Raw genomic sequence first — 27,261 nt, 5'->3', positions numbered from 1 at the left:
GAAAAGAGATATACCGGTATTTACCTAATCCTCCCATCCTCCCCACAAAAGACTGGTCCATGTGGCTCCTGCCCCCCCGCTGTCTTGTCTTGTGAAGTGGACTGTTCCTGACGTCATCACGCCCATAGACCTGCTCTGGAGTGAACAGTCCACTGCTGGGTCGTGGAGAAGCACCGTTTACTGGTGGATCGGAGGATCAGGTGAGTACTCCTATCCCCTGCACAAAAGGAGCAGTTAACCCTCTGTGTACCTACACATTTTAATCCACTCCAGTCACATAATCTCACAGCTATGTGAGTGGCTGCTGCAGGGGAGAGGCTGGGCCATGGGAGCCTATGGGTGACATCACGGCTCCAGGAATTTTAAACCATTGAAGAGCGTTCCCTTACACAAAGCTGCAGGATCAAGTGACCGCAGCAGATTGAAAAAAGGTAAGTACTTAAATCCTTTTTATACAGGTTAGGCAGAATAAGCAGCAGGAGGGGGAGGAAACATTTTTAAAAATAGTTATAATTAGGCTTTTCTTCCACTTTAATCTCTGATTAAGAATTTAACTCCTTTACCGCTTTCAGTTAATGACCCAGAACATAAAAGAAGGACTTTGTTGATCTGCGTACCCTTGTGGTGTATTTAAAAAAATAAAAAATTGCACAATTGTTTATCCGTGCAAACTGCATGTAAATTTATGCTGTGAGAATTGGGCAAAATCGATTGGTCTCAGGCTGTATTCTCTGCAAATGGTTAAATGCTGAAAATACCACAATATAGCCACTAGATTGAGCTGACAATCATAAGAAATCGATGGCGTTGAGAAGCATGCCATAATGTGTTATTTCCTGTATTCATACCTTTGAATTACAGAGAATATGGTCCAATACCATTCCATTTAGCCCGATTCTAAGAGAGCAAATTTGCATGCAGTTTCAATAGACGAACAGCTATGCAATTTTTTTTTTTTTTCATAAATACACCCCTTAGTGCTTTGTGAATGACAACCAGAACCATTTCCAACATCTGCATTTATGGTTCCTCTATGGAGCCGCTGTCTTCTAAAACTGCAACGGGGTTCCATGGAATCTTAGGGTTCCTCTAGTGGTTGATAGGCAGTTCCTTGAGCAATGAGAAATTTCTGCGCTCCAGGAAAGCTCTCTGGTATCTTTATCCTTTAGCTATCTGTAAGGGGAGGAATTCTACCCAATGACTAAAAGTGTAAGAAGCATTCTTCCCACTGACCATCACACTAATGTATCATGAATTGTAGATAAAATAATTTTTAGCAGGGGTTCCCTGAGTTTGGAAATTTATTTCAAGGATTCCTCTGTGTTGAAACGGTTGAGAAAGGCTGTTCTAAGGGGTGCTCCAAATAGCATGGGAAGGATTCCTACTTTAAAAACTCCACTTCAACGTTTTTGTAATTGTAAACCTGCCTAACATTATTTACCTATGTTCCTATCCCGTCAATCTGACCATATTTACCTTTCAATATGACCTAGAAGCCTTGGTCCAGGGTGAGCCATTGGGAAAGGAAGTCGGGGCGCCTCCATGAACGGAGAGTTGAGCTTCCTGATGGGACTCCCCTCACTGCGTTTTCTAGGAGAGCAGGCGCTGTCAGAGTTTACACGAACCCTGAAAAGTTGGGAATAAATAATAGTTCAATATCTCATTGTTAATACAGCTGAACTTGTGAAGTGCGCACACTAAACACCAGGCTCAATAAAAAAGTGAGCACACAAAAAAGTGAACCACAAAAAAAAAAAGTGCCCAGCATGTAGACATCGTCTTCCTCTGAGAAAAGAGAAAAGACCCTGGCCCTGATCCTCTGGGGTGCAAGACTCCTGGCCGGGACTGGGGTACACATGGTCCACTCGGCCAAAACCAGGCAGACCCATTCCTTAAGAGACCTGTTGAAGCAAGGTTCATCCAAGTACATGTACTTGTAGGCCAGTTACAGGGATGAATTGCTGGCCTTTGAATTCTCTCTTGGAGATTCTGGTGACATGCATTCCCAGCTTCACCCATGGCCAATACAACGGTAGTTGTTGGATTTTTCCATTCATTTTTACAGCATATGTATTGCATTAGTAATACAAGTTGGAAGAGAACAGTGCATAACACATTGACCACATCTTCCAACAGTCACAATCATGGAAATCAAAAAGGAGTCTGTCTGCAAAAGCTGGCCATACTCATTATATGCTGGTGACCAACACTTAGGTAGTGTGAGGCACACATAATTGTATATAAAATGAATGGACTTTTTCCACAGGCCCTCACATTACATACAGTATGTAGCACCCTCTACAATAGGCAGGTGCTAAAGGTGTAGTGTTGTAGGTTCTGTCAGTACAGGTAAATTTAAGCAGGCCTATGCTGCAAGCTAGGCCTGTTTGTTTTTGATCTGGGGGCAGGGAGTGGTTAGTGTAGCAGTGGGTGTGACTGACATGTACCTCATCTCTTGGGCACCTCCCCTGCTTTCAGTGAGAATGTTCTGGAAGAGGGGCACGACAGAGTTGGAGTGGCATGGAGTACATGTGAGGAGCCCTGACCAATCCCCAACTAGGATTGGCAGGGGGCAGGCCTCCTACATATACTCATGGTCAGCCTGCTGGGGGGGGGGGGGGGGGAGTTGTCGGCTGGGTGAACTGAAGGATGGAGTGCTAGACTGCATGCAGGAGGAGCACCCCCATATGGGTTGGGGGGGTGCGACTCAGGCGGAGGAGCTCGGGAGCTGGGAGGGAGCCTCTCCTTACACGGTCATGGGGAGGTGTCCTGGAACAGGAGCTGGAGAAGCAGTCGGTCTGCATGGCCCGGGCAAATCCTTCAGGAGGGACTCAAGGCGGGAGTCGGTGAGTGAGGCACAGTGGAGATCTGGAAGAGGCATGCCAGGGATCTGGGTGCAGAGTCAGAGGAGAGACTGTGGGGGTTTGTGTCAAATCGTTGCAGCCGGATGGCACAAGATTTGCAAGTCAGGTCTACTGGGATCAGTAATCCTTCATCAAATATCTATTTTCAACTAAATGTTCAGGGCCGTCAAGAAGGGGTGCTGCAGGCCCCTGGCCTATTAAGAATCATCAAGTGAAACTAATACTAGGACTTATTCAGAGGGAGGCCTAGTCAGCTCAAGATGGCGGGACAGGATGTCTAATGCTGTGACAGGAAAGTGTTGTGCAGAAGGAGAAGTGAACTGGAGGTAGAAGTCTGCAGGGAGAGTGCAGAGGAGGAGAATGGACTGGAGTAATGCTGTCAAGATTAGAATCCACCATTTTGTTCTATTTGAGGAAATGTAAATCATAACTGATATATCATTGCAAATACCAATTTGTTCTATGGGCACCCCATACCCTTTCCCCCAACCAAGTTTAATTCCCTAAATAAAACAACAAAACAAAGCAAAAGACTTTTCATTGTCTACAAGTGTGACGTATGGATGTCTGGCAGCATGGTGAATATGCATGGATATCAGTCTGAACCCAAGTTTGGAAGAATCCCATAAGTAAGCTGTCAGGAATTCTGGAAGTAAGCTGTCATTGCTGGGGCAATGAGCTGCAGGTGGGGGATTCCCCATCCTGCAAGTGCATGTAAACAAAGGGGCGAGGATACTCATGACATATTTTACCTAATATGGTCATATCGCCATATGAGGTTAATGACATGGACTACATATGCATATGTGGCCATATTGGGTTAATGTCACTGTCCTCATATGGCCATGTGGCCATATGAAGTCAATGATGTCACAAGCATCTCCACCCCTTTGTTATGTGCAGCTCTTTGGGTTGGCAATGACAGCTTGCTTCCAGGTTCAGCCAAACATGAGTTCAGACCAAACCCAACTCCGAACCCAAGCTCATCCCTAAGGGAAGAAGGTAGGGGACGATTTTCACCAGGGACACAGACGGCAATAAAAAAAAAAAAAAACTGACAGGGGTTCTAACCTTCACCTACTGTAAAATGTTTTTACTTCTACCTGTGTTGCTGTTGGAGGTTTACCCTCATTACACCTGAAACTGTGGTCTTACTAATGGAGCTCCAGATAGAATAAAACCCAACACACACTTTATTTGCTTTTTTTCTTGTTTTGTGCATCTAGCTAAGTGCTGCTTCTTCAATTATCTTTCACAGACCGCTTACCTGCTGGGCTCACCCAAAATATCATCAGGGGTAAGAGCAGTTCCTGCGTCCATCTCCTTCCTCAGTGCACGCTGTTCTAATTTTTTCTCTGCTCTAGAATAGGAAAGAAGATTTTGGAAAATTAGCACTGTCAACTATATTCTATTGTATTAGTCTCAACATCTCCAAGTCTGATCATACACTATATCAGTGGTTCTCAACCACAAGGCCTTGACCAACTGCCACCCTGTGGCCTCCCTCCCCCTAGGCCTCGACTTAGCTGCAGACCCCTAACTTCCCACAATGCCACCTAACCTCCCACAGTGGTCCACAATGCTCCCTAACCTCCCACAGTGGTCCACAATGCTCCCTAACCTCTCACAGTGGTCCACAATGCTCCCTAACCTCTCACAGTGGTTCACAATGCTCCCTAACCTCCCACAGTGGTCCACAATGCTCCCTAACCTCTCACAGTGCTCCCAGGCCCCCTAGTTTCTCTCAGTACACACAAACCTTCCATAGTGCCCCTTAGCGCTCCGCAGTGCCCACTAGCTAGCTACAGAGCCTCCAGCCACCCCCCCCCCCCCCCTTAGTGCCTCCAATAGTGTCCCATGGTGCCCCCAGCCCCATATTACTATTCAGTCTCCCACATTGCCAGCCCTCTCCAGAGATCTATCCCTCACAGTTAACCCCAGCTCTATCCAGAAACCTCATTTCCTACATGATGGCCAAATCTGCTGCAGGGTCCCCTAACCCCCTACAGAATTCAATTTACCAGGCCCTTGTTTCAATAAGGATGACAATCAAATCATACTGTAAAATGTGATTGTACAATCTCTTTTAGATCTACCATCAACTTTGTATTGCAAGGGCCTTCCTGATTGAAGCCAATTGGATTGGTTGTTTAGGTTTGTCCTCGTATTTCATAGTTTTGGTAACTCTTAGGAGGACTGTACAGATATCCTACGATCAGATTGCATAGTTAGTACATGGTCAGCTTACGTAATAACTCACTAGACCGATTATTATCATCACTCACCCTTCAGGAATATTGATGTATTTGTGAGGGACTAATCCCCGCATCCCTGATAATTCCCCTTTCCACCAGTCCCCAGATGCTTTGCAGTAAAGTAGGATTGTGTCCCCCTTCTTGAAAGACAGCTCCTGCGTTGTCCGGGCTGAATAGTCAAACTTGGCTGTGGCCTCCACTGTGTCCAATTCTGGAAAGTACCAATGCGTTAACAGGAAGTTGCTAATTTGACCATTATCAGCAAATAATCTATAATAACACTAATGTAGGTAGAGTGCTAACACCTCAATTGCCTTACTATGAAAGTCAATAGCTATTCTATATTTATGCCATACAATGCAGGACTATTAGTCCTGCACTGTATGACAGGATAGCGAGTAGCGAGAGAGCACACACAACCTGAATATGGACAGTGAAGGAGAGCCCCTCCTTAACATTGCATTACAGAGTAAAACTTTTTTTGGACAGTTTTGGAGTTTTCAGAAAAGGGCATGTAAAAAGGTAAACAGCAATTCTTAAATATATATTTTTGCTATGTGAATGAGAACATGTAGCAAATAAAAAGTTGGTCCTATCACAGGCTGCAGAAGTGAAAATATACTTCAACACCTAAGATAGATAGATTAGATAGATAGATAGATAGATAGATAGATAGATAGATAGATAGATAGATAGATAGATTTTTACCGTCCTCACTGACACCTATTTCTTGGTGCATCTCCTGGTCACTTTCTTCAATGGTGACTTCCAGGGCTAATGTGTCACTGCAAGAAAAATGTTAAAAATAATTTTAGGAGTAATAAAAATCATATATTCTTTAACCCAGGCTGTAAAGCAAGCAAATAACTATATGTGCACTATAATATAGAGCTAGTGACTGGTCATGGTCACACACTCTACTCACCAGTACTCTTCATCCTCCTCCACCGTCATACATTTCTCATAGACAGGACCCTCCAGTTCTGCTTGTCCTGGGAATATCCGTTCTTGATAAATAATAATAGTCTTTACAACTTCATTGACGTGAGCCTGAACGGATACTGGATCCTCCCCCTCTGGGATAGAAACCAACGTAGGGCCAAAGCACACGGCCAGGTTATAGGGGTCCATCATGTTCTCATCACTGTATTGTGACAAACTTGACAAAACAGAAACAGGGAAACAAAGATGTGGACCTGTCATTTAAGATCAACCAGTAAAGGATCAGTTCATCAAAAACTTGCTTTTAAAGATACTGTAAATTACCTCCTGCATTTAACGACTGGATCAAGTTCCCATTGCTTATGTGAAAACACTTCAATGTTGTGGCCAATACATGGGATTTTCAATGTATTTTACATAGCAAGGAATGCAGCAGGAGAAGTGATACTATGTGGTTATATATACAGTGCCCTAAAAAAGTATCCATACCGCTTGAAATTTTCCACATTTTGTCATGTTACAACCAAAAACGTTAACGTATTTTATTGGGATTTTATCTGATTGACCAACGCAAAGTGGCACATAATTGTGAAGTGGAAGGAAAATGATAAATGGTTTTCAAAATTGTTTACAAATAAATATGTGAAAAGTGTGGCGTGCATTTGTATTCAGCCCCCTTTAAGCCGATACTCCTAATTAAAATCTAGTGGAACCAATCGCCTTCAGAAGTCACCTAATTTGTAAATAGAGTGAACAAACAGCATCGTGTAGGCCAAGGAACACACCAGACAGATCAGGGATCAAGTTGTGAAGTTTAAAGCAGGGTTAGGTTATAAAAAAAATAATATCCCAAGCTTTGAACATCTCACGGAGCACTGTTCAAACAATCATCCAAAAATGGAAAAAAAAAAAAATGAATATGGCACAACTGCAAACCTACCAAAACATGGCCGTCCACCTAAACTGACAGGCCGGGCAAGGAGAGCATTAATCAGAGAAGCAGCCAAGAGGCCCATGGTAACCCTGGAGGAGCTGCAGAGATCCACAGCTCAGGTGGGAGAATCTGTCCACAGGACAACTATTAGTCGTGCTCTCCACAAATCTGGCCTTTATAGAAGAGTGGCAAGAAGAAAGCCATTGTTGAAAGAAAGCCATAAGAAGTTCAGTTTGCGAGAAGCAATATGGGGGACACAGCAAACATGTAGAAGAAGGTGCTCTGGTCAGATGAGACCAAAATTTAACTTTTTGGCCTAAAAGCAAAACGCTGTGTGTGGCGGAAAACTAACACTGCACATCACCCTGAACACGCCATCCCCACAGTGAAACATGGTGGTGGCAGCTTCATGTTGTGGGGACGCTTTTCTTCAGCAGGGACAGGGAAGCTGGTCAGAGTTGATGGGAAGATGGATGGAGCCAAATACAGGGAAATCTTATGCCCCGTACACACGGTCGGATTTTCCGATGGAAAAGGTCCGATCGGAGCGTGTTGTCGGAAATTCCGACCGTGTGTGGGCTCCATCGGACTTTTTCCATCGGATTTTCCGACACACAAAGTTGGAGAGCAGGAGATAAAATTTTCCGACAACAAAATCCGTTGTCGGAAATTCCGATCGTGTGTACACAAATCCGACGGACAAAGTGCCACGCATGCTCAGAATAAATAAAGAGATGAAAGCTATTGGCCACTGCCCCGTTTATAGTCCCGACGTACATGTTTTACGTCACTGCGTTTAAAACGATCGGATTTTCCGACAACTTTGTGTGACCGTGTGTATGCAAGACAAGTTTGAGCCAACATCCGTTGGAAAAAATCCTAGGATTTTGTTGTCGGAATGTCCGAACAAAGTCCGACCGTGTGTACCGGGCATTAGAAGAAAACCTGCTGGAGACTACAGAAGACTTGAGACTGGAGCGGAGTACCTTCCAGCAGGACAACGACCCCAAATATACAGCCAGAGCTACAATGGAATGGTTTAGACCAAAAGATATTCACGTGTTAGAATGGCCCAGTCACAGTCCAGACCTAAATCCAATTGAGAATCTGTGGCAAGACTTAAAAATTGCTGTTCACAGACATTCTCCATCCAATCTGACAGAGCTTGAGCTATTTTGCAAAGAAGAATGGGCAAAAATGTCCCTCTCTAGATGTGCAAAACTGGTAGAGACATCCCCAAAAAGACTTTCAGCTGTAATTGCAGCAAAAGGAGGTTCTACAAAGTATTGACTCAGGGGGGCTGAATACAAATGCCCCCCACACTTTTCACATATTTGTAAAACATTTTGAAAACCATTTATCGTTTTCCTTCCACTTCACAATTATGTGCCCTTTGTGTTGGTCTATCACATAAAATCCCAATAAAATACATTTACGTTTTTGGTTGTAACATGAGAAAATGTAGAAATTTTCAAGGGGTATGAATATTTTTTCAAGGCACTGTATACTGTACACACAGTATTTATTATAGGTACATAGTTACATACTTAGTCATGTTGAAAAAAGGCACACGGCCATCTAGTTTACCCAATAAAAAAACAAACTAATAGAAAAATCTAATTGGCTGCAGTGGGGTAAACAATTCCCTCATGATCCCCCAGGAGGCAATTGAATATTCCCTGAATTAACTACCCCTGGTGTTATTATATTTTGTGCATTTAGGAATACCTCCACCCCTTTTTTAAAACAATGCCAGAACCAGCTTTTGAGGGAGTCTATTCCACATTTTCACAGCTCTTACTGTGAAGAAGCCTTTCTGTATGTGGAGGTTAAATCTATTTTCCTCCAGATGTAAAGAGCGCCCCCTTGTTGTCTGTAATGACCTGAAAGTGAATAACTCAACACAAGTTCACTGTATGGACCACTTACAGTATGTATTTATTTAACCTACAAAATGTGTCCATACAGTAATTTGCCTTTAGAACAGCATCAATTCTTCTAGGTAAATTTACACACAGAAGTTTATGAAAAAAAATCCCTACAGCTTTAGTCACGTCACTTGTAATGATGGATGCCCGGGGCAGCTGGATCCTGGAAGAAATCTCATGTACAGGGATGGCAGTCCTCTTCCTGATGCTGAACTCCTGGTACTGTAGGGTCTAACAGTTTTGGGTCTTCAGGCATCACAGCTTTACAGATAATCCCATAGGGACCCGCCCCCCAATCTTCCTCCATTGTTGCACTGCTTGTAACATGTTCATGTGAATGGGGGGAGAGTCTGATCAGTCACATGATGCTCTCTGACATTCACAGATCATTTTACAGGCAGTGTGATCAATGAAAGAACGCTTCATTGGGGGCAGAAGAAGGAGGGGGCATGTCTTTGTTTTTGTACTGCTGTCCTGCCTGAGGACCCCTAAGATGTTAACCCCTGCAGCACCAAAAGTTCACTGCCAGGAAGAAGACCGGCATCCTGGCATCACTGCACAGGAGAGTTCTCCAGGATCCGATTGCCTGCACAATATGAGACATATTACAAGTAAGTAATGTGATTAAAGTAGTAGGGAAATTATTTTTATTTAAACTTTACAACCACAGGTAGGTTGTTCCAAACAACCAAGAAAACTAACCACAGTTCTTTTGTGAATTTGGGCAGCCTCAGTTTTTTCTTTTTCATCTACTTCCAGATAGATTCAATGATGTTGAGATCAGGGCTCTGTGGGAGCCATCCATTTCTACCAGGACTCCTTTTCTCTGAAGACAGTTCATAATGACTTTGACTATACATTGTATGCTGCTGCAGAATTAATTTGCGACCAATCAGACCTTGATGGTGTTGCATGATGGATAAGTATCTGCCTGTACTTTTCAACATTGAGGAGACCATTAACTGTGATCAAAATCCTAACTCTGTGCAAAAATACAGCTCTGGACTTCCTTTTGTTACAGCCAGATTTTTTAAATTTGGACTCATCAGTTCAGAGCATCTGCAGCTATTTTCCGCACACCAGTGTTTTGTGTTTACGTGCGTAGGCGAGTCAACTTGGTCTTGTTTCCAGGTAAGCGGTATGGCTTTTTAGCCACAAGTCTCCTATGAAGACCACTTATCTCTGGATTGTAGATGGGTATACTACTTTGACACAGAAGTCTGAGCTGATGGTACCACTGGACATCTTACAATTCCAATGGGAAGTCAACATGACGTGCCTTTCATCTGCTCCACCTAGTTTGCTTGGCCGACCACTGCGTTTTCAGTCCTCAATGTTGCTTGTTTCTTTGTGCTTCTGCAAACGTACCTGCACAGCACATCTGGAAACGCTGGTCTTTCTTTAAATTTCTGCTTGTGAGAGAATTTATTGATGTAGTGAGACCACCCTGTGTCTTGTACCGTGCTCATTCTTGCCACATTTTTTTTTAACTGTCTTCAGTGCCAGTCTCTTTCTGGACATTTTTTTTTCCACTTGATTTTGTTGAATAACTTCACCTTAGGGGTGAATCTTATTTCAGTCACTTCCGATAATCAAAAACAATTTCTATTTTCATTGACTGTTTGCATGTTGGTTTCTATTTTACATTTTTTCCACATATACACAATAGCGCAACACTTATTACTTACTGTTATTCATTAGAGAGGATATCCTCTTTTGTGTTTGCTGCTCACATATTTTATTTATTTTTTTTAACACATTTTGCAGGGTTTCAACTATTTGAAGAATTCTTTTTGATGAAACCTGCATGTTATCTTGTTGATCACAAGCATCTGTTTAGTATAACTGTTTAGGTCTGGTTCACACCTATGCATTTGTGTGTATTCAGTTTTGCAGAAACACACTGCAGTCCATTTAACATGGTTTCCTATGAGTCATGTTCACATCTGTGAACATTTTATGGAAAGGACCGGGGACTTTTTTCTGGTTTTTGGTTCCATAGACTTCAATGGATCAAAAATGTGTATTGAAAAATGCAAAATGCACCTAAAGTATGCAAGCTGCAACCTGCACAAGTGTGAACCAGGCCTGAATCATAGATTGGTCAATATGTCTGCAAAATCCTTAATTGTGTGTAAGTGTACCTGGGAGAATTAATGCTGTTTTAAAGACTAACACACCAAATATTGGTTAGATTTTTCTGTTTATTTACAAATTGCTTATTTTATTATTATTTTTTTTTTTTAAAGCATCCTCATTTTACTTTTTTTTTTTTCTTTTTTTTTTTTTCTTAAATGTTATAAAACACTAGAAGAAATGCAGGAAACCACATGACTTGGCACACAGCACGCATTGATGAAAAAAAAAAATGTGTGTACTCACCATAAAACCCATTATCTTGGAGTCTATAACAACGGAAGTCTTTACCTTCAGGCAATACTGCAGCCTGCAGGAATATTGGACTCTAGCAAACAAAAAAACTGTATGCCAGCCCAGGTTATAACCCCCCCCCCCCCCCTATTAATAGCATGCCTTAGTTTTGTAGTAAAGCAGTCCTGAAAGCATGATCATAAACATAAAAGGATGAGAGAATGGGATCTGTGTCCTGGAATGGACTCAGAGAAAGGGATTTTACATAGAGTACAAAAATCCTATCTTTTTTTCTCAACCACTAAGGGCCACAGGACTTCTTTACATTTTTGAATGACTAAGAGCACTTCAACTGATGGGTGGACAACACATCAAATGATTATTAACAGTCCCAACATGAACAATAGAAATCTGGGGAATGCTTGCAACTCAAAAACTACACCTGGTTAAACTTACAGAATGTGGACAGAAAACCTTGTGGCAGCCTTGCATATCTGAGAAACAGATTTGCTTAATGCTGAAAAGCTCGGGTAGCACTCAGAGATAACTTGACTGGAAAGGGTGAAAAGTCTGAGCCACCTCTACATGTTGGAACCATAAACAGGTGCATCTTTATGGAATGGCAAAAAGGAACCAGTCCTGAGAGAAGCAGTGATTGAGAGATTCTCACAGCCCCAACCACATCCAGATAAAAGACGGAAATTTCCTTTTGGAGAACAGGAGATGGACAGAGGGATGGAAGAACAATGTCCAAGTTAATGTGAAAGGCAGAAACTACCTTAGGCATGAAGAAGGTCCTGGGCCTCAACACCACCTTGTGGCTATACAAAACCTTCAGACACTTTCCTCCTAGAGGTAATGGCTATGGCTACAAGGTGATGTTGAGTTTCCAAAGTGCAGAGAGAACCATATTCAGATCCCACGGAGACACAGGGGAACGGACCTGGGGAAGTTCCAAGGGAGCCCCTCTGTACAAAAGTCTGAGAGGCCAGTAGTCCACGAGGCAGAAACCTGACACCTGGTAGTGACGACAGCCAAGCACTGGTCCAGACCCAGCTGCAGGACAAAGAGGATTCATCCCATGGAGAAACTTCTGGGGTGGAAGCCCTGAGAATCACACCAAGTGAAATATGCCTTCCGTGTCTGATGATAGACCTTGAAAAAAGTAGAATTACTTACTTTTTGCATCATAGGAATCCCAGATTTTGGGGTGCCCCGTCCCTCAGAACCTGAGCTTTAACCGCCATGTTGCTAGCGCTGTGAGTAATGCCAATTTGGTCATTGGGACAGAAAATTATGACGATCCGTCAAAGCTCAAGGAGCGTCTGCCAGGAGTCTTGGCATACCATATTTGCCTTGGCCAGTCTGGAGAAATAATGATCACCAAAATGCCCTCCATATAGATCCTGCAAAGTAGACAAAGATGAGGTTTCAGGGCAGTAAAGGCATAGATCTTAGTGTACTTGATCCTCAGAGCAACCAAAGCCTTCACTGCTTCCAATTAGAAGATTCCCGTATTTTGAGACAAACCAGTCAAGGTTCAGGATCCATCTGAATCACTGTAAAATCCTGTGGAATGTTCTCTCAACAAGATGTTGTCCAAGTATCCCACAATGGGGATGTCAGAAGAGTGCAGCAAAGCTAAGCAAAGAAATGACTAATGCGCTGAAAAGATGCAGACATGTAAGCTTAGCATCTTTGATATCAACAAAAGCCAGAAAGCCTCCCTGGTGAAGCGAGGCGAGGACAGATTTTATAGATCCCATGTGGAAATTTTGGACTCAAATGAAGAGGTTTAGAGCTTTGAAACCCAATATGGATTGAATGCCCATGTTAGGCTTGGGAACGGTGAGCATATTAGAGTAAAACCCTTGGAACCATTCTGCTACAGGAATTGGGGCAATGACACCTTGATCCAGAAGACCCGAGAGTTCTCAGTGGAGATCTGGTAATCTGTATGGTGGCACAGGAAGGTTTGGGGTGAGAAACTCAGGAGGGGGCAGGGAATAAAACTCCAGTTTGTAACCCTGGAAAAAGAGATTGTACCCTGCGCTGGCCTACAGTTATGTTTTCCAAAGTCCAATCCTTCTGTAGGCAGCAGTATACCCAAAGGTTAAAGACTCCCTATGTCCTGTAATTATCAAGAGAGAATTTTTTTCTCATTGATACCCCTTATAGTCCTTTGAGTGCCCACATAACTTCTGTGTCTGCATGGGCACTTGGTCCGTTTTGATTGACATGGAGTGCAGGTATATAATATATAGGAGACATTTAAAAGGTAAGAGTTTTTATAAAGGGTTTCCACCCTGCAATGTCTATTTGGATTAATTTGGATATCCTTGACTTGCCAATACAGATGAAAAAATACTACATCTCTCTACTTTGGATGTGAAAAATATAAAAAGCCAGTTAATTTTCCTTGTTAGCTGATGGAATTATCTCTGCAATCAATAAAGGCATGATCACCATGTAACCACACTTAAGTGTAAGTGTTTTATTGCAGTAGTGATCTCTTTATGGTCTAATGATAAAGAATAGTCAATAATCCACTGAAGTATGGCAGGCCTTAATTGCATGCCAAGTGCCCTGGGGAGGGGGTAATATATGTGCATGTGTGTCTCTAATGCCTTTAAAAGCTATGTATGCTGCTTTCAAGCTACCAGTGAATTATGTTTTGTCATTGCATTAATAAATTCTGGTAAAACAATCAGTAAACACATACGAAATAGAAAAAAAAAAATCCTTTTCCAAAATTATTTTTATATTCTCTTGCAAGGAGGCTTTGAACTTGTTGAAAAAGTTGGACTACTGCAAAAAGAGTCCATTCCCTAGCACAGCCCCATCTTCTTGAACATCATAGCCCTCCACCCAAGGCTGTATCCTGGCCTAGGCCGACAAGGCCTAGGCCTAGGGCAGCACTTTGCAGGGGGGCAGCACGGAAAGAGTCCACGCCGGCTTGCGTTGTTAGTGTAGCGCCAGTCTTATGGGGTGGACTGGGCTGAGAGGCAAATTATTCTAGCACCCCCATAAAGCGGCCGCACTGCTTCCGGTATGCAGGCGGCTGGCATTCCGCAACTGTGGAGGGGGGGGGGGAGGCAGCTTCTAATTTTGACTGTACTATCATCCTGGACCACAAACCTTCCTCACTGTGCTCTATGTTTTCGGCTGCACCATTGGCATAGTTATATCTTCTTAGTCCTCTCCATATAATTATCAGAAATTTGTGCTTAAACAGAACTATAGGCAACACTTTTTTTTTCATTTTATATAGAGTAAGGGAGGGTTATAGCCCCTGTCAGTTTATTTTTTACCATCCCTGTCCCATTGCAGAGACTTCCCTTCCCTTCCTGCCCCATAGCCAAACAGGGAGTAAGAGGAAATCTATGCAAATTAAGTGAGTCCACCCAACCCAATAAACTAGAGTTCTCCATAAGCGTCAGAAGTCCATCACCTTAGGACTTTTGGAAAAAACAGAGGACTCCCAGAGTAAGGAAGGGTTAGAAGGTAGGCACCCAGGTGGCATGTGCTCAAAAGCTTTGCCAGTGTCCAATCACCTGAAGGTAGGGACCTGTAACCTAAGGTCTATAAATACTCAGACTCAGCCAGTGTCCTGTACTGTACGATAAGGTTTATATCACGTTTTTCTTTCTATAATTGTTTACAATGTCCTCCCAATATGCCCCTGTGCAGCAGCGCTCTGAAGACTATGTAGCACTAACCAACAGAGGGGCTGCTGAGAATAGATAAGTCACACCCTAGCTGCCTCCCAGCATCAGCAGCCCCAGGAGAACTGTAACCCTCCAAGCAGAGGAAAGAACACTCTGAGCAGGCCTCACAAAGATTTATCCCAGCCACCTTCTGGATGCCTCCTTCCAGGGATTGGCTGTATGATTAATATTCGTTACTGGATATTTGACTCTCCCTGTTCTATATGCTGGAAACTTTTCCCAGAAGCAGGATGGAGAAATCAAACACTCAGCTTAGAAAGCCCTAGCCAAACAACAGATTACTGCTCCACTGACTACAGTAAACCCAACAACTAAAATGAGCCTAACTAGAAGAGGGCACTATATCCAGGACTTCTATCTCCGGAAATCAGGCACACTCCTGCCAAGTGACAACTACTGTGCTCCAACAAGCAATGCTTATGCTCCCTGAGAAGCCTGCTGGAGCCCAAGTAAAAAAAAAATAAATTAAAAAAGACATTCAAAACTTGGAGTTTAGGTTCTGTTCACCACAGTATGCAGCTAGACCTTTTAGGTACAGTGCAGCTAGACCTCTTAGGTAAAATACCATCCTAATGCTTTATAAGAAAGCTTTTTCTATATTTTTTTCCTTTAGCTTTGTGTACGTACTGCACTCCAAACTGCAATCCCTAAATCAAACCCTTGGCACCTTTAGTGATTGACATCCCAGCCACCCAAATAAATTATGTCTGTTTTTTGCAGCCATTTTGCTTTGGTACATATTGCAATTTAAAGCCAAGCAGAGTCCATTAACGGTCTATGGTCGTGTTAACTCCTGGGTTACTTACTGGTTTAGAAAGGCAAAGAGGTATCGTAGTACAAGTGTGACAGTGATGGGCAGCTGTTGCACCAGCTTCTTTAGGGGAACTACTCTATCTTGTGTCTCCAGCTCTGCGGAGAAAGAAGGACAGTGAGATTACACATTATATTTATAACAAGTCATACCTACATATATAAAGAATGTTGAAAATTACATATCCAAATCTATATTAATATAAGGACAACCCCCTGCCCCACTGGTAAGGTTCCCCCCTCCCCATGTCAAGGATATATGTATGGCCTGCATCTATCTACACTGTGTAGCATGGATGGAGGAATCTGTTAGATTTTGCATGCTGAACAAAAAAATAATAATCTAAGAGTACACTAGTAAGGCCAGCCCAGCAATGTATAATGAAAAAATATGGTTGCTCCTATAAATATACTACAAACACACTTAAAAATTTAAAAAAATGAAGCGCTAGAAACGCTGCTAATGCAATATGGAAATAGTTCCAAGTTCCAGTTGTGTCAGTAGGCAAAGTTCATTCACTGCTGAGACCAGACCAGGGTTTAAAGGGCTCTGGTCTGTATCAGTGTGGACAGCCAACTGTAAAGAGCAGAAGCCACTCTGGATATGGGTGAGAGAGAGAGGAGCGACGCCTCTCTGAGTGCAGTAGGTAAGTTAAAATTCAATGTTTAATAAAAGTAAGTTTAACTCACAACTCACATATCTATGCCTTATAAAGGAGCATGCATGCTCCGAACGTGAGCTCAACCACGCCTCCTGTCCATCACCGCTGAGGAGCGACTGTCTTCAGCCTCGAAACCTCGGGAATCACCAGAGCCGCCGGGAACTGCTGACCAACACCGCTGCCCAGCTGGACTACAGGAGCCCAAGCTACTTATGCCATGCACATTATATCTCACCAAAATGTGAGTTGATCTTTCTTTTATTAAACATTGAATTTTAACTGACATACTGCACTCAGAGTGGTGCTGCTTCTCTCTCTCTCTCACTTAAATACACTTACTGGTACACTTAACATGTTAGCATTTATTTATATTAAACTGATTGCACTTGTATATGTAGTAAAAACCATTAAAAAAAAGAGCATGCTACCAAGTATGTCCTGCAACCAGTTCATTGGAACATTTATCAGCTTGATGAATGAGAACAGATCTTGGACAGATTACTATGGATCACAGTACATCATTCCCCTTTGTATCATATAAATAAATGGCCAGTCCACCCAAAACTGGTATTTTGTTTTTTGGTGGGTTTAAATTACTCATTGCCTTCCTATAGCCCTCTTGGACTCCTGTGGTGATCTTCCTAATTAAGTTCCAAAGTTTTGGGAACATGCCAGTGAGTGAGTCAGTTCAATGGCATCTATAAAGAATCTCTAGTCTATATTAAAGACATCCTTTTTACTCATTCAAATATGATATAAGGATATGCACTCACGGAGACTGCACAGCAGATCATGAAACATTTCATTAGGAAACAGTGGCTTCTCCAGGCCTCTGAAGTACAATTTGAGAACCCCGGCTACAGAATCCACATCGTTTCCAGTGTAGCTGGAGTCCAGCGGGTCCTCACCTGTCAGGAAAAAAGGGGACACCATGTTAAATGAGAACTCTAATCAGAACAAACTTCCCGTAAACTTGCATATTGTAAGGTTTTGTGTACTTAAAGCTTTACAAGGTTACAAATCAGGGGTTAGTAGGTTGTAGACATTTTGTTTACTGCAGGTTGAAGAAAGATAAGCAACCCAGTATGAGGAAAAGAAGAGAAGTAATCGTGCACTGCACAACAGGAGACTAGATTTAGGACCAATGTACACATAGAATGACAGCGGACACAGGGACTAAATGCTGGACAAATGGAATGACCAATGGACTCAAGGAGCCTCATTAGGCAAAACAAATGCTGGCGGCACACATGACATGACCACTGGACACATGGAGCACACACTGGACACATGGATAAACTTGCACTGTACACAGAAACAGACTCCACTGGCACAAGGACAGACCACCATATTGCAAACAGAAATAGACTACAAATAGACAGAAGGACAGACCACACAGGAACTATCTAAGGACTAAGGAGTGAAATCAATACTAGACACAAAGAGCAACTACCACTGGGCACAGGGACAGAAGGAAAGACCTCCACTTAACACAGGCATCAACCACCAATGGAAATATTGACAGTTCAACATTGGAAACAGGGAGCAAGCACTACCTGACACAGAGCATCCACCACTGGACGCATGGAGCGAACACCACTGGACACATGAACAGACCACCACTGGACAAAGGGATTGACCACCTCAGGACACAGGGAGCAACCATTACTGGCTGCAAGGACTGACCACAGCTACATCCAGGGATGGACCACTACTAGAAATAATGAGATAAGGTATGCACTCCAAATACAACAAAGTGGCAAGTAACAGCTTAGAGCAATGGGCCCTCATTGTACTGGTGTGATTTGCACCATGTTGATAATAATATAATAAATTATAAAAATACAAGTCATTAAAAGGTCAAAAGGAAAGGTCAAAAACAGGAACTACACAAAACATGGTCACACAAATTGACAACACTGACAAACACAAAAAAGCATGGTATTTATTAGGAAAAGTTCATAATAGAAGAGTTAAATGGCCACCACTACCACAACAAGCATAAATTCACTGCCATTCCAATCAAAAACTGCCCACCACCACAGCTATTGAAGGACCAGTATTATAGCAAGGGATTGACTACCAAGGTAGCTAGGAAATGACCATCACAGAAACACTACAATTAGGGAGTGATGACCAGATTAACTCCAATATAGGCAAGAAATGGCACCACATTAACACACTGACTGTAGTCTGACAGTGATCAACACTATAGATCAAGGAAATGATCATTACCATAGCCAATCACTGGCTCCCCTAGAGCCAGAGAGCGATCCCAACTGTACACACCGCTAGACCCAGAGAGTGATTAGCACCGTAGCCACCTCTAGACCCAGAGAGTGATTATCACCGTAGCCACCTCTAGACCCAGAGAGTGATTAGGACCGCCACCTCTACACCCAGAGAGTTATCTCAACCACAGCCACCTCTAGACCTAGAGAGTGATTAACACCATAGCCAACTCTAGTCCCAAAAAAGAGACCCTAAATGTAGTCACCTATAGAACTAGAGAGGGATCCCAACCATAGCCACCTCTACACCCAGAAACAGATCCCAAATGTAGTTACCTATAGACCTAGTGAGTAATTCCAGCTATGGCCACCTCTGGACCCAGAGAGACATCCCAACCATAGCCACCTCTGGACCCAGAGAGACATCCCAACCATAGCCACCTATGGACCCAGAGAGACATCCCAACCATAGCCACCACTAGACCCAGAGAGACATCCCAACCATAGCCACCGCTAGACCCAGAGTGTGATCCTAGCCATAGCCACATCTAGACCTACAGAGCAATCCCCAACATAAGCATCTCTAGACCAAGAGACTGAGCATCTCTAGACCCAGAATAACCAGACAGGTATCACTATACCACAAGCAAATAAAAGAAAAAATACATTGAGAGCTTTTCCAGTAAAATAGGTCCCGTTAGTTATGTATTTCTATTGCAGACCACAACAGTGCTTATATGCCTTACTGAATATTATTTTTACACAATTTATCTGAGTATGAGTTCCTTCCTGTTATCACAGCAGTACCATGCAATGGAATTACTGGCAGGAAGTGTGTCTACTATCAGAGAGAAGTATCTTTCCCCACAATCACACATATATTTAACGTATATTTAACATATCTTCAGTTCTGATAATCTGATGTTTCACATATGTCACATATTTGTTTACTGGTTCCTAAATGACACTAATATCATGAACACAGTCACATATATACATTTCACTTACAACAGGTTTCAGTAGGGAGTGGTGATGTCCAGGGATGCAGTGACAGAGATGGAATAAACATTCTGGTTGGGAACCTGAAGACTGATGAGCCAGCCTGTGAAGGGCCTTATATCAGAACTAAAATGTAGAACTGTATTTTTGGACAGTGGTGAGCCCATGCAGAAACTGACATAGAAAACCAACCTCAGAGGAGGAGAGAAATCTGTCAGTGTTGCTAAGTGTTCTGATATAAATGAAATGTTTTTTGTATTAGAGAAAGACCGCAGAGGAGAGTTCAGTAGTAGCGGCAAGATATTAGAATAGTTTGATCTTGGCATAAATATTGGTAAAGAGTTAATTTGCCATATGTGACTGTGTTCATGATATTAGTATCATTTAGGAACCAGTAAACAAATATGTGACATATGTGAAACATCAGTTATAGCTCATTATCAGAACTGAAGATGTGTTAAATATATGTGTGATTGTGGGGAAAGATACTTCTCCCCTGATAGTTGACATACTTCCTGCCAGTACTGATCTAAATATCTAATAATAATAATGAATAATAATTTCTTACTGCATGAACAGCAAAACCCGATTTCATCAGCAAGTGCAAATACACAGTGGTCCATATAGCGAACTTGTAGAGTTATTCACTTTCAGGCTATTAAAAAGGACAAGGGGGCACTCTTTACATCTGAATGATAAGAGATGTAAGCTTCACATATGGAAAGGCTTATTCACAGTAAGAGCTGTGAAAATGTGGAATAGAACCAGTTCTGGCCAGCTTAAAAAAGGGCTGGATACATTCCTATATGCACAAAATAAAACTGGATAATAATTATAGGTAAGAACAGCAGAGATTGTTGATCCAGGTAATATCCAATTGCCTCCAGGGGGATCAGGAAGAAATTTGCTATAGCAAATTGGACCACAATTTAGTGTTTTTAGCCAATTCTCTAGATCAACTTTGGGTATAGGATTCTGTATATGGAGGTTTTATATTATTTAATTAATTTATTCCATTCATTAATTTTTTTTATTGGTTGATTTAGACAGATTTGGGCCTTTTTTAATCTGACCAACTATGTTACTATGTAACTTTGTGACACTGTAGGTGAAATAAAGAAACATGCCTCCCTCTGCCAGAGATCTTACTGTTTGAAGAGTAAAGAAGTCTATAGAGGATGTCCTTTAATAACAGGATCATTTATTAAAAGAGAAAAACAATGTGTTACACTATATATCAGGAAAAATTAGGATGAAGCACCTGGCCCAAGGAGCATCCAACACTGTGCACTAAATGAATTAAGCTCAGTAAATGAAAGTCTCTAAAAAAAAGTTGTCCATTGTTTTTCTATGGCTATTTTAGTGATTTTTATAGCATAAATATAAGAATAATGCATTTTAGTGACATGAACATTTTTAGAAACTAGCCTTTCCCTGTGCATATGCTAATTAACTTGTTGGGTTGGTTCATGAGCTCAGGAAAGGAAGTAAGGCTACAGGAAGTAAGTGGAGGGCAAAAGGATTTGAAACACAAGCATGTGCTCAAGACAAAGGATCAGTACTGATTGTTTTGCAAGGCTCCAAGCTACAAGGAGCAGTCTGGAGAGATCCTACAGCCTGGAAGAAGACTGCATCACCAGGAAGAACCAAGATAATGTGTTACTAAACCTAGCACGCTGCATTCAGTATATCTGGCCTCCCACAGTACACAGAAATGCAATTATTTTAGTAACTATAAACTGCTAAATACCTTTTCTCATCAGCAGTTGGAACAGTCTTATCACTTCTATCAGTGGCTGGTTAAAGTTTGTAGGAGTCGTCTGCCTTGATTGTCCTTTGAGGCTGCATGACCCCTGACCCTGCTGATCACATGCACTCTCCCAAGAAAAAAAAACTCTCTAGCAATACACACCAAACTGAGCATGTGCAGCTTGCCCCCAAGGCTCTTTTCCATCAGCCGATATAAGGAATGCAACAAGAAATGTAAGGGTGCAATTAGGGCAGCTAAGATAGAACAAGAAAGACACATAGCAGAGGGAAGCAAAAAAAAATCCCAAGAAATTCTTTAAGTATGTAAACAGTAAAAAAGGGAGGACAGGCCATATTGGCCCCATAAGGAAGGTATTGAATTTATTTTTCTCCTCAGTCTTCACGAGGGAATCTGGGGGCTTCAGTAGCCAAAACTGCAGTGTTCATCCTCATGACACATCACAGGAAGCACCTCCATGGTTAACAGAGGACAGAATTAAAATTAAACTTGGGAAACTTAACATTAAAAAAAAACGGGACCAGATGGCTTGCACCTGAGGGTACGTAGGGAATTACCAGACCATTGTTCCTAATTTTTGCTGACAGTCTACTAACTGGAATGGTACCAGCAGATTGGAGAAAAGCCAATGTAGCACCAATATAAAAAGGGCCCAAAATACATAATTTTTTGCGGAAGGGAGTTTAACAAGACACATGGCCACTCATTAAAATTAGAGGAAAAGAGAGGTTCTTTACTATAAGAGCGGCAAGGATGTGGAATTCCCTTCCACAGGTGGTGGTCTCAGCGGGGAGCATCAATAGTTTCAAAAAACTAGATACAGTCAGGTCCATAAATATTGGGACATCGACACAATTCTAATCTTTTTGGCTCTATACACCACCACAATGGATTTAAAATGAAATGAACAAGATGTGCTTTAACTGCAGACTTTCAGCTTTAAATTGAGGGTATTTACATCCAAATCAGGTGAACGGTGTAGGAATTACAACAGTTTGTATATGTGCCTCCCACTTTTTAAGGGACCTAAAAAGTAATGGGACAGATTAACAATCATCCATCAAACTTTCACTTTTTAATACTTGGTTGCAAATCCTTTGCAGTCAATTACAGCCTGAAGTCTGGAACGCATAGACATCACCAGACGCTGGGTTTCATCCCTGGTGATGCTCTGCCAGGCCTCTACTGCAACTGTCTTCAGTTCCTGCTTGTTCTTGGGGCATTTTCCCTTCAGTTATGTCTTCAGCAAGTGAAATGCATGCTCAATCGGATTCAGGTCAGGTGATTGACTTGGCCATTGCATAACAGTCCACTTCTTTTCCTTAAAAAACTCTTTGGTTGCTTTCGCAGTATGCTTCGGGTCATTGTCCATCTGCACTGTGAAGCGCCGTCCAATGAGTTCTAAAGCATTTTGCTGAATTTGAGCAGATAATATTGCCCGAAACACTTCAGAATTCATCCTGCTGCTTTTGTCAGCAGTCACATCATCAATAAATACAAGAGAACCAGTTCCATTGGCAGCTATACATGCCCACACCATGACACTACCACCACCATGCTTCACTGATGAGGTGGTATGCTTTGGATCATGATCAGTTCCTTTCCTTCTCCATACTCTTCTCTTCCCATCACTCTGGTACAAGTTGATCTTGGTCTCATCTGTCCATAGGATGTTGTTCCAGAACTGTGAAGGCTTTTTTAGATGTTGTTTGGCAAACTCTAATCTGGCCTTCCTGTTTTTGAGGCTCACCAATGATTTATATCTTGTGGTGAACCCTCTGAATTCACTCTGGTGAAGTCTTCTCTTGATTGTGGACTTTGACACACATACACCTACCTCTTGGAGAGTGTTCTTGATCTGGGCAACTGTTGTGAAGGGTGTTTTCTTCACCAGGGAAAGAATTCTTCGGTCATCCACCTCAGTTGTTTTCCGTTGTCTTCCGGGGTCTTTTGGTGTTGCTGAGCTCACCGATGCGTTCTTTCTTTTTAAGGATGTTCCAAACAGTTGATTTGGCCACACCTAATGTTTTTGCGATCTCTCTGATGGGTTTGTTTTGTTTTTTTCAGCCTAATGATGGCTTGCTTCACTGATTGTGACAGCTCTTTGGATCTCATATTGAGAGTTGACAGCAACAGATTCCAAATGCAAATAGCACACTTGAAATAAACTCTCGACCCTTTATCTGCTCTTGTAAATGGCATAATGAGGGAATAACACACACCTGGCCATGGAACAGCTGAGCAGCCAATTGTCCCATTACTTTTGGTCCCTTAAAAAGTGGGAGGCACATATACAAACTGTTGTAATTCCTACACCGTTCACCTGATATGGATGTAAATACCCTCAAATTAAAGCTGAAAGTCTCCAGTTAAAGCATATCTTGTTTGTTTCATTTCAAATCCATTGTGGTGGTGTATAGAGCCAAAAAAGATTAGAATTGTGTCAATGTCCCAATATTTATGGACCTGACTGTAAGCACCTGAACGACCACAACATACAGGGATATACAATATGTGTGTGACATATAATCACACACATAGGTTGGACTTTATGGACTTGTGCCTTTTTTCAACCTCACCTATTATGCAACTATGATAGATTGGGGACTGTGGAAGAAGGGGAGGATCAGAGAAGACAGGAGCAAACAGCCTTTTTACACAATGCAAAGGATTAACCCCTTAGGTTCCACAGTGAGTATAACAAGCATGTTTTTCTATATACACGGACTGATTTTACTGTTGTGGGTTTAGTAACATTTTAAGTTACTATTTAGTGTATACAGATTGCATACATTGCCTGTGCTAATTTTCTGGTAAGGATAGAAAGTTTGGGCATGTGTATAGTGTATGCATATTTTGTGATTCTTTGTATGCCAATGAATTGTTTTTCCTACAGTTGTATGTACAGCATTGTTTTGTTTAGTAAAACACATTAATATACTACAGAGTTTTTTTATGCTTCTTTGCTTTTACCGCAAAGAACCTTAAAAGATAATGCGAAATATCCATACACCTCAGAGAAAATATCAGATGCAAGCAATGTCTGCTTGTCAAGAAAAGGAGTCAAAGAAGAGAAAATGCCAATATAGGGCTGGCATGACAGGGGTTAAAGGTGCTTGGATCAAGGGTAGTTTCTATGTGTTTGAAAAAGAAGAGTTGGCGGAGACTTACTCGATTGGTGTCCAGGTTAGGAACGGGTGGAGCCGCAGTAGGGGTTCTGACAGGGAGTGGCAGGGGGTCTTTAGTTGGAAGGAAGATTGCTTGGGGTGAAAACTTCACTCCCACCCAGCCCTCTTTCAGGTTAGTATGGGCAGAAAAGGTACTATGTAGGGACCCAGCTGAGGTATGGCTCCCAGTTGTTTGGATGATTGTTTCTGCAATTTGTTGTCTCCGAGTTGGTGGTGCTGCGGATGAGGGCCTAAGTTAAGTTGGACGCAGGTACTTTCCTCTCTTGATGCCTACTGGGACCTTAGGGTTCCATTTATACTGTTTACGGTGCTATTTATTTAGTTTGTTAATAAAAGGCTGCTATGGCCATTTAACTCCAGCTTGTCGTGTGTGGTTATTCATCGGTAAATAAAGTGGTGATGGTCAAAGCAGACTGGAGACACGCCATCTTTAGTACCCTTGTCAGGGTTTTTTCAGCCAGATTCATGAACAAGCATTAAAGTTCATGTCTCCTCCTATTGAGGAAGATGGAGATAACATAATAAAAGGTGGTGCCAGCTCATCTCTATGAAGGAGCATTTGGTCAAGGTTACAAACCAATGATCAGTTGTTCCCCTGGAAGGAGAAAATGAAGCAGCTCAGCACCTGCTGCAAGGTTTTTCCAGCCAGGATCTCCTACAAGGCACCTGTGCCACTCCATGCCACTCATCACCTCCAGGAGAAACAGGACAGGAGGTGTAAGGGGAAGCCCTCTTGTTAACTTGGCCTTGTGACACTTACCACTAAACCTAACTTTTTAACTCAACTATTGGTGCTATAAAAATCCTGTATAATAATAATAAGAATAACCTCCTGAAGTTAAACTTATTAGCATACCTATACTATGGTGCCAATATCTATTAGGACTGAATTCACAAAGCTAACACACTAGGATAAATACCCTTATCTTAAAAAAGTGTCAGTTAAGTCCAATGAGATCTGAAAATTATGGTCACACGGCTGATAGTGCCTTAGGCTTATGTAACACTTTGTGAATTGAGTCTATTATATATTGTTGTAGCATGCCAACACTAGCACCAGCAGCCTATCAAAAATCGTCTTTATCAAAATACAATGCAACAAAAAAATCTGTGCTGAAACATTGGTTTTAATGAAAGCAACTGGTCAATGAGGTTAAATATTGTCTTGCCAAAAAAAAAAAAAAAACATAAAAAACGACATATACAGTCCATTTCTGCAATACAGGCACATTTTTTCATGTTTTATACCTTTTAAAAATATGCACATACAAAAAATACCTGTTGATCCTGCATGCACCCAGCTTCTAATTTTCTGTTAGAGCTGACAACATGCCTCTGCTGAACTGAAATCCCGTGAAGTGTTGTCAGCCTGAACCAAACTCCTCTGCTGGATTACAGATCCCCTCCCTTCTCATCTCTTAAAATAAGGGGGTGTTCTGCAGTCCATAGAGAATAGTATGGCTAACAGCACTGCTTGGGGTTTAAGTAGAGAGCAGGCACGGTGTTGTCAGCTCACTACAGGAAGTGTGGACAACATTGGATTTTTGTCAGGATCAAGAGGTTTTTTTTTCCTGTGCTTGTAAATGAGATAACATATGGTGAAATGTGCATGCATTACAGAAATGTAGTTTTTATATTTTTTTCACTTCGGTATTCTACCCAATTACTATGATATTGAACAGAAGATCATTAGGTACGAACTTATCAGAAGTCCCTCAGCTCCTCAGATCTCTGTAAAAATATTCCAGCGTTCATCACACAGATATGACTTTAGTTTGGGGCACTGACCTCTCTCGAAGGCACTGCGGATCTCATTGACCTGGACTTGGGATCCTGGGACACGGAAAATACCTTCATGCTGTAAGCCTATAAAGTTGGAGGATATACCAGTCACAATTACAAAAAAAAAAAAAAAAACATAAAACAATAAAAACTTCACACAACAAAAAAATTAGGTAAGAAAATAAAAACTTGTTTTACTTTAACTTTTTTTTTTCTTATACATTTCTTTAGTTGCTTCCTGGTTTCTGGCCTAGGCCAAAATTATGTCATACATCGCAAGAATCTTAATGGACATTTTTTTCTGTCATCTGGAGGAGTTTTCTCAGCTAAGCACACCCTCTTGCCTGCATGTTTGAGTTAAGAAATCAATCAAAAATAAATTGTGCTAAATTAAAAATGTAAATAAATGATGAAAAAAGTCTATATACATAAAAAACAAAAAAGACCATGTAGTGACGTGATATCCAAAAGGATCCCTTAATCATGGATGATTTCACCAAGAAATTGTGACAGTGAAAAACACCTCCACCTCATGAAATGGCCACTTACCAGCTCCTAAGACCTCCTATCATGCGGAACAAGGAAAAATACCCCCTAAATGAGACTTTAATGGACCACCAACTCTGTGATAAAAAATATGTATTTTTAATAGTATAGAATAAAAAGACATGTGCCATCTATATAATACATAAATACATCAAATGAAAAACAAAACATCAATACGCAAGTACAGATCATCATATGTACTCTCCAAGGGATGGTGTACCCTAATACCGACGCGTTTCCAGTATTCTGATATC

General features: G+C 41.8%; 1 protein-coding gene across 2 annotated transcripts in view; it reads right to left on the bottom strand.

The window, feature by feature from the left end:
* Positions 1 to 27,261, bottom strand: part of LOC141108568 (SLIT-ROBO Rho GTPase-activating protein 3-like) — a 152,594-nt gene that overhangs the window by 12,448 nt on the left and 112,885 nt on the right. For both annotated transcript variants that reach the window (XM_073600287.1, XM_073600286.1), the window contains exons 13-20: positions 26,468 to 26,545; positions 17,267 to 17,401; positions 15,828 to 15,930; positions 6,045 to 6,278; positions 5,828 to 5,904; positions 5,150 to 5,330; positions 4,132 to 4,224; positions 1,477 to 1,626 (exon numbers count right to left, since the gene is read on the bottom strand). In XM_073600287.1, the coding sequence (XP_073456388.1) occupies positions 1,477 to 1,626; positions 4,132 to 4,224; positions 5,150 to 5,330; positions 5,828 to 5,904; positions 6,045 to 6,278; positions 15,828 to 15,930; positions 17,267 to 17,401; positions 26,468 to 26,545 (1,051 nt within the window). The remainder of the gene's footprint in view (positions 1 to 1,476; positions 1,627 to 4,131; positions 4,225 to 5,149; positions 5,331 to 5,827; positions 5,905 to 6,044; positions 6,279 to 15,827; positions 15,931 to 17,266; positions 17,402 to 26,467; positions 26,546 to 27,261) is intronic.

Source organism: Aquarana catesbeiana, linkage group LG09, assembly GCF_042186555.1.
Source record: "Aquarana catesbeiana isolate 2022-GZ linkage group LG09, ASM4218655v1, whole genome shotgun sequence".
Classification (NCBI taxonomy): Eukaryota; Metazoa; Chordata; class Amphibia; order Anura; family Ranidae; genus Aquarana; species Aquarana catesbeiana.
This window is presented reverse-complemented; position numbering and strand designations above follow the sequence as displayed.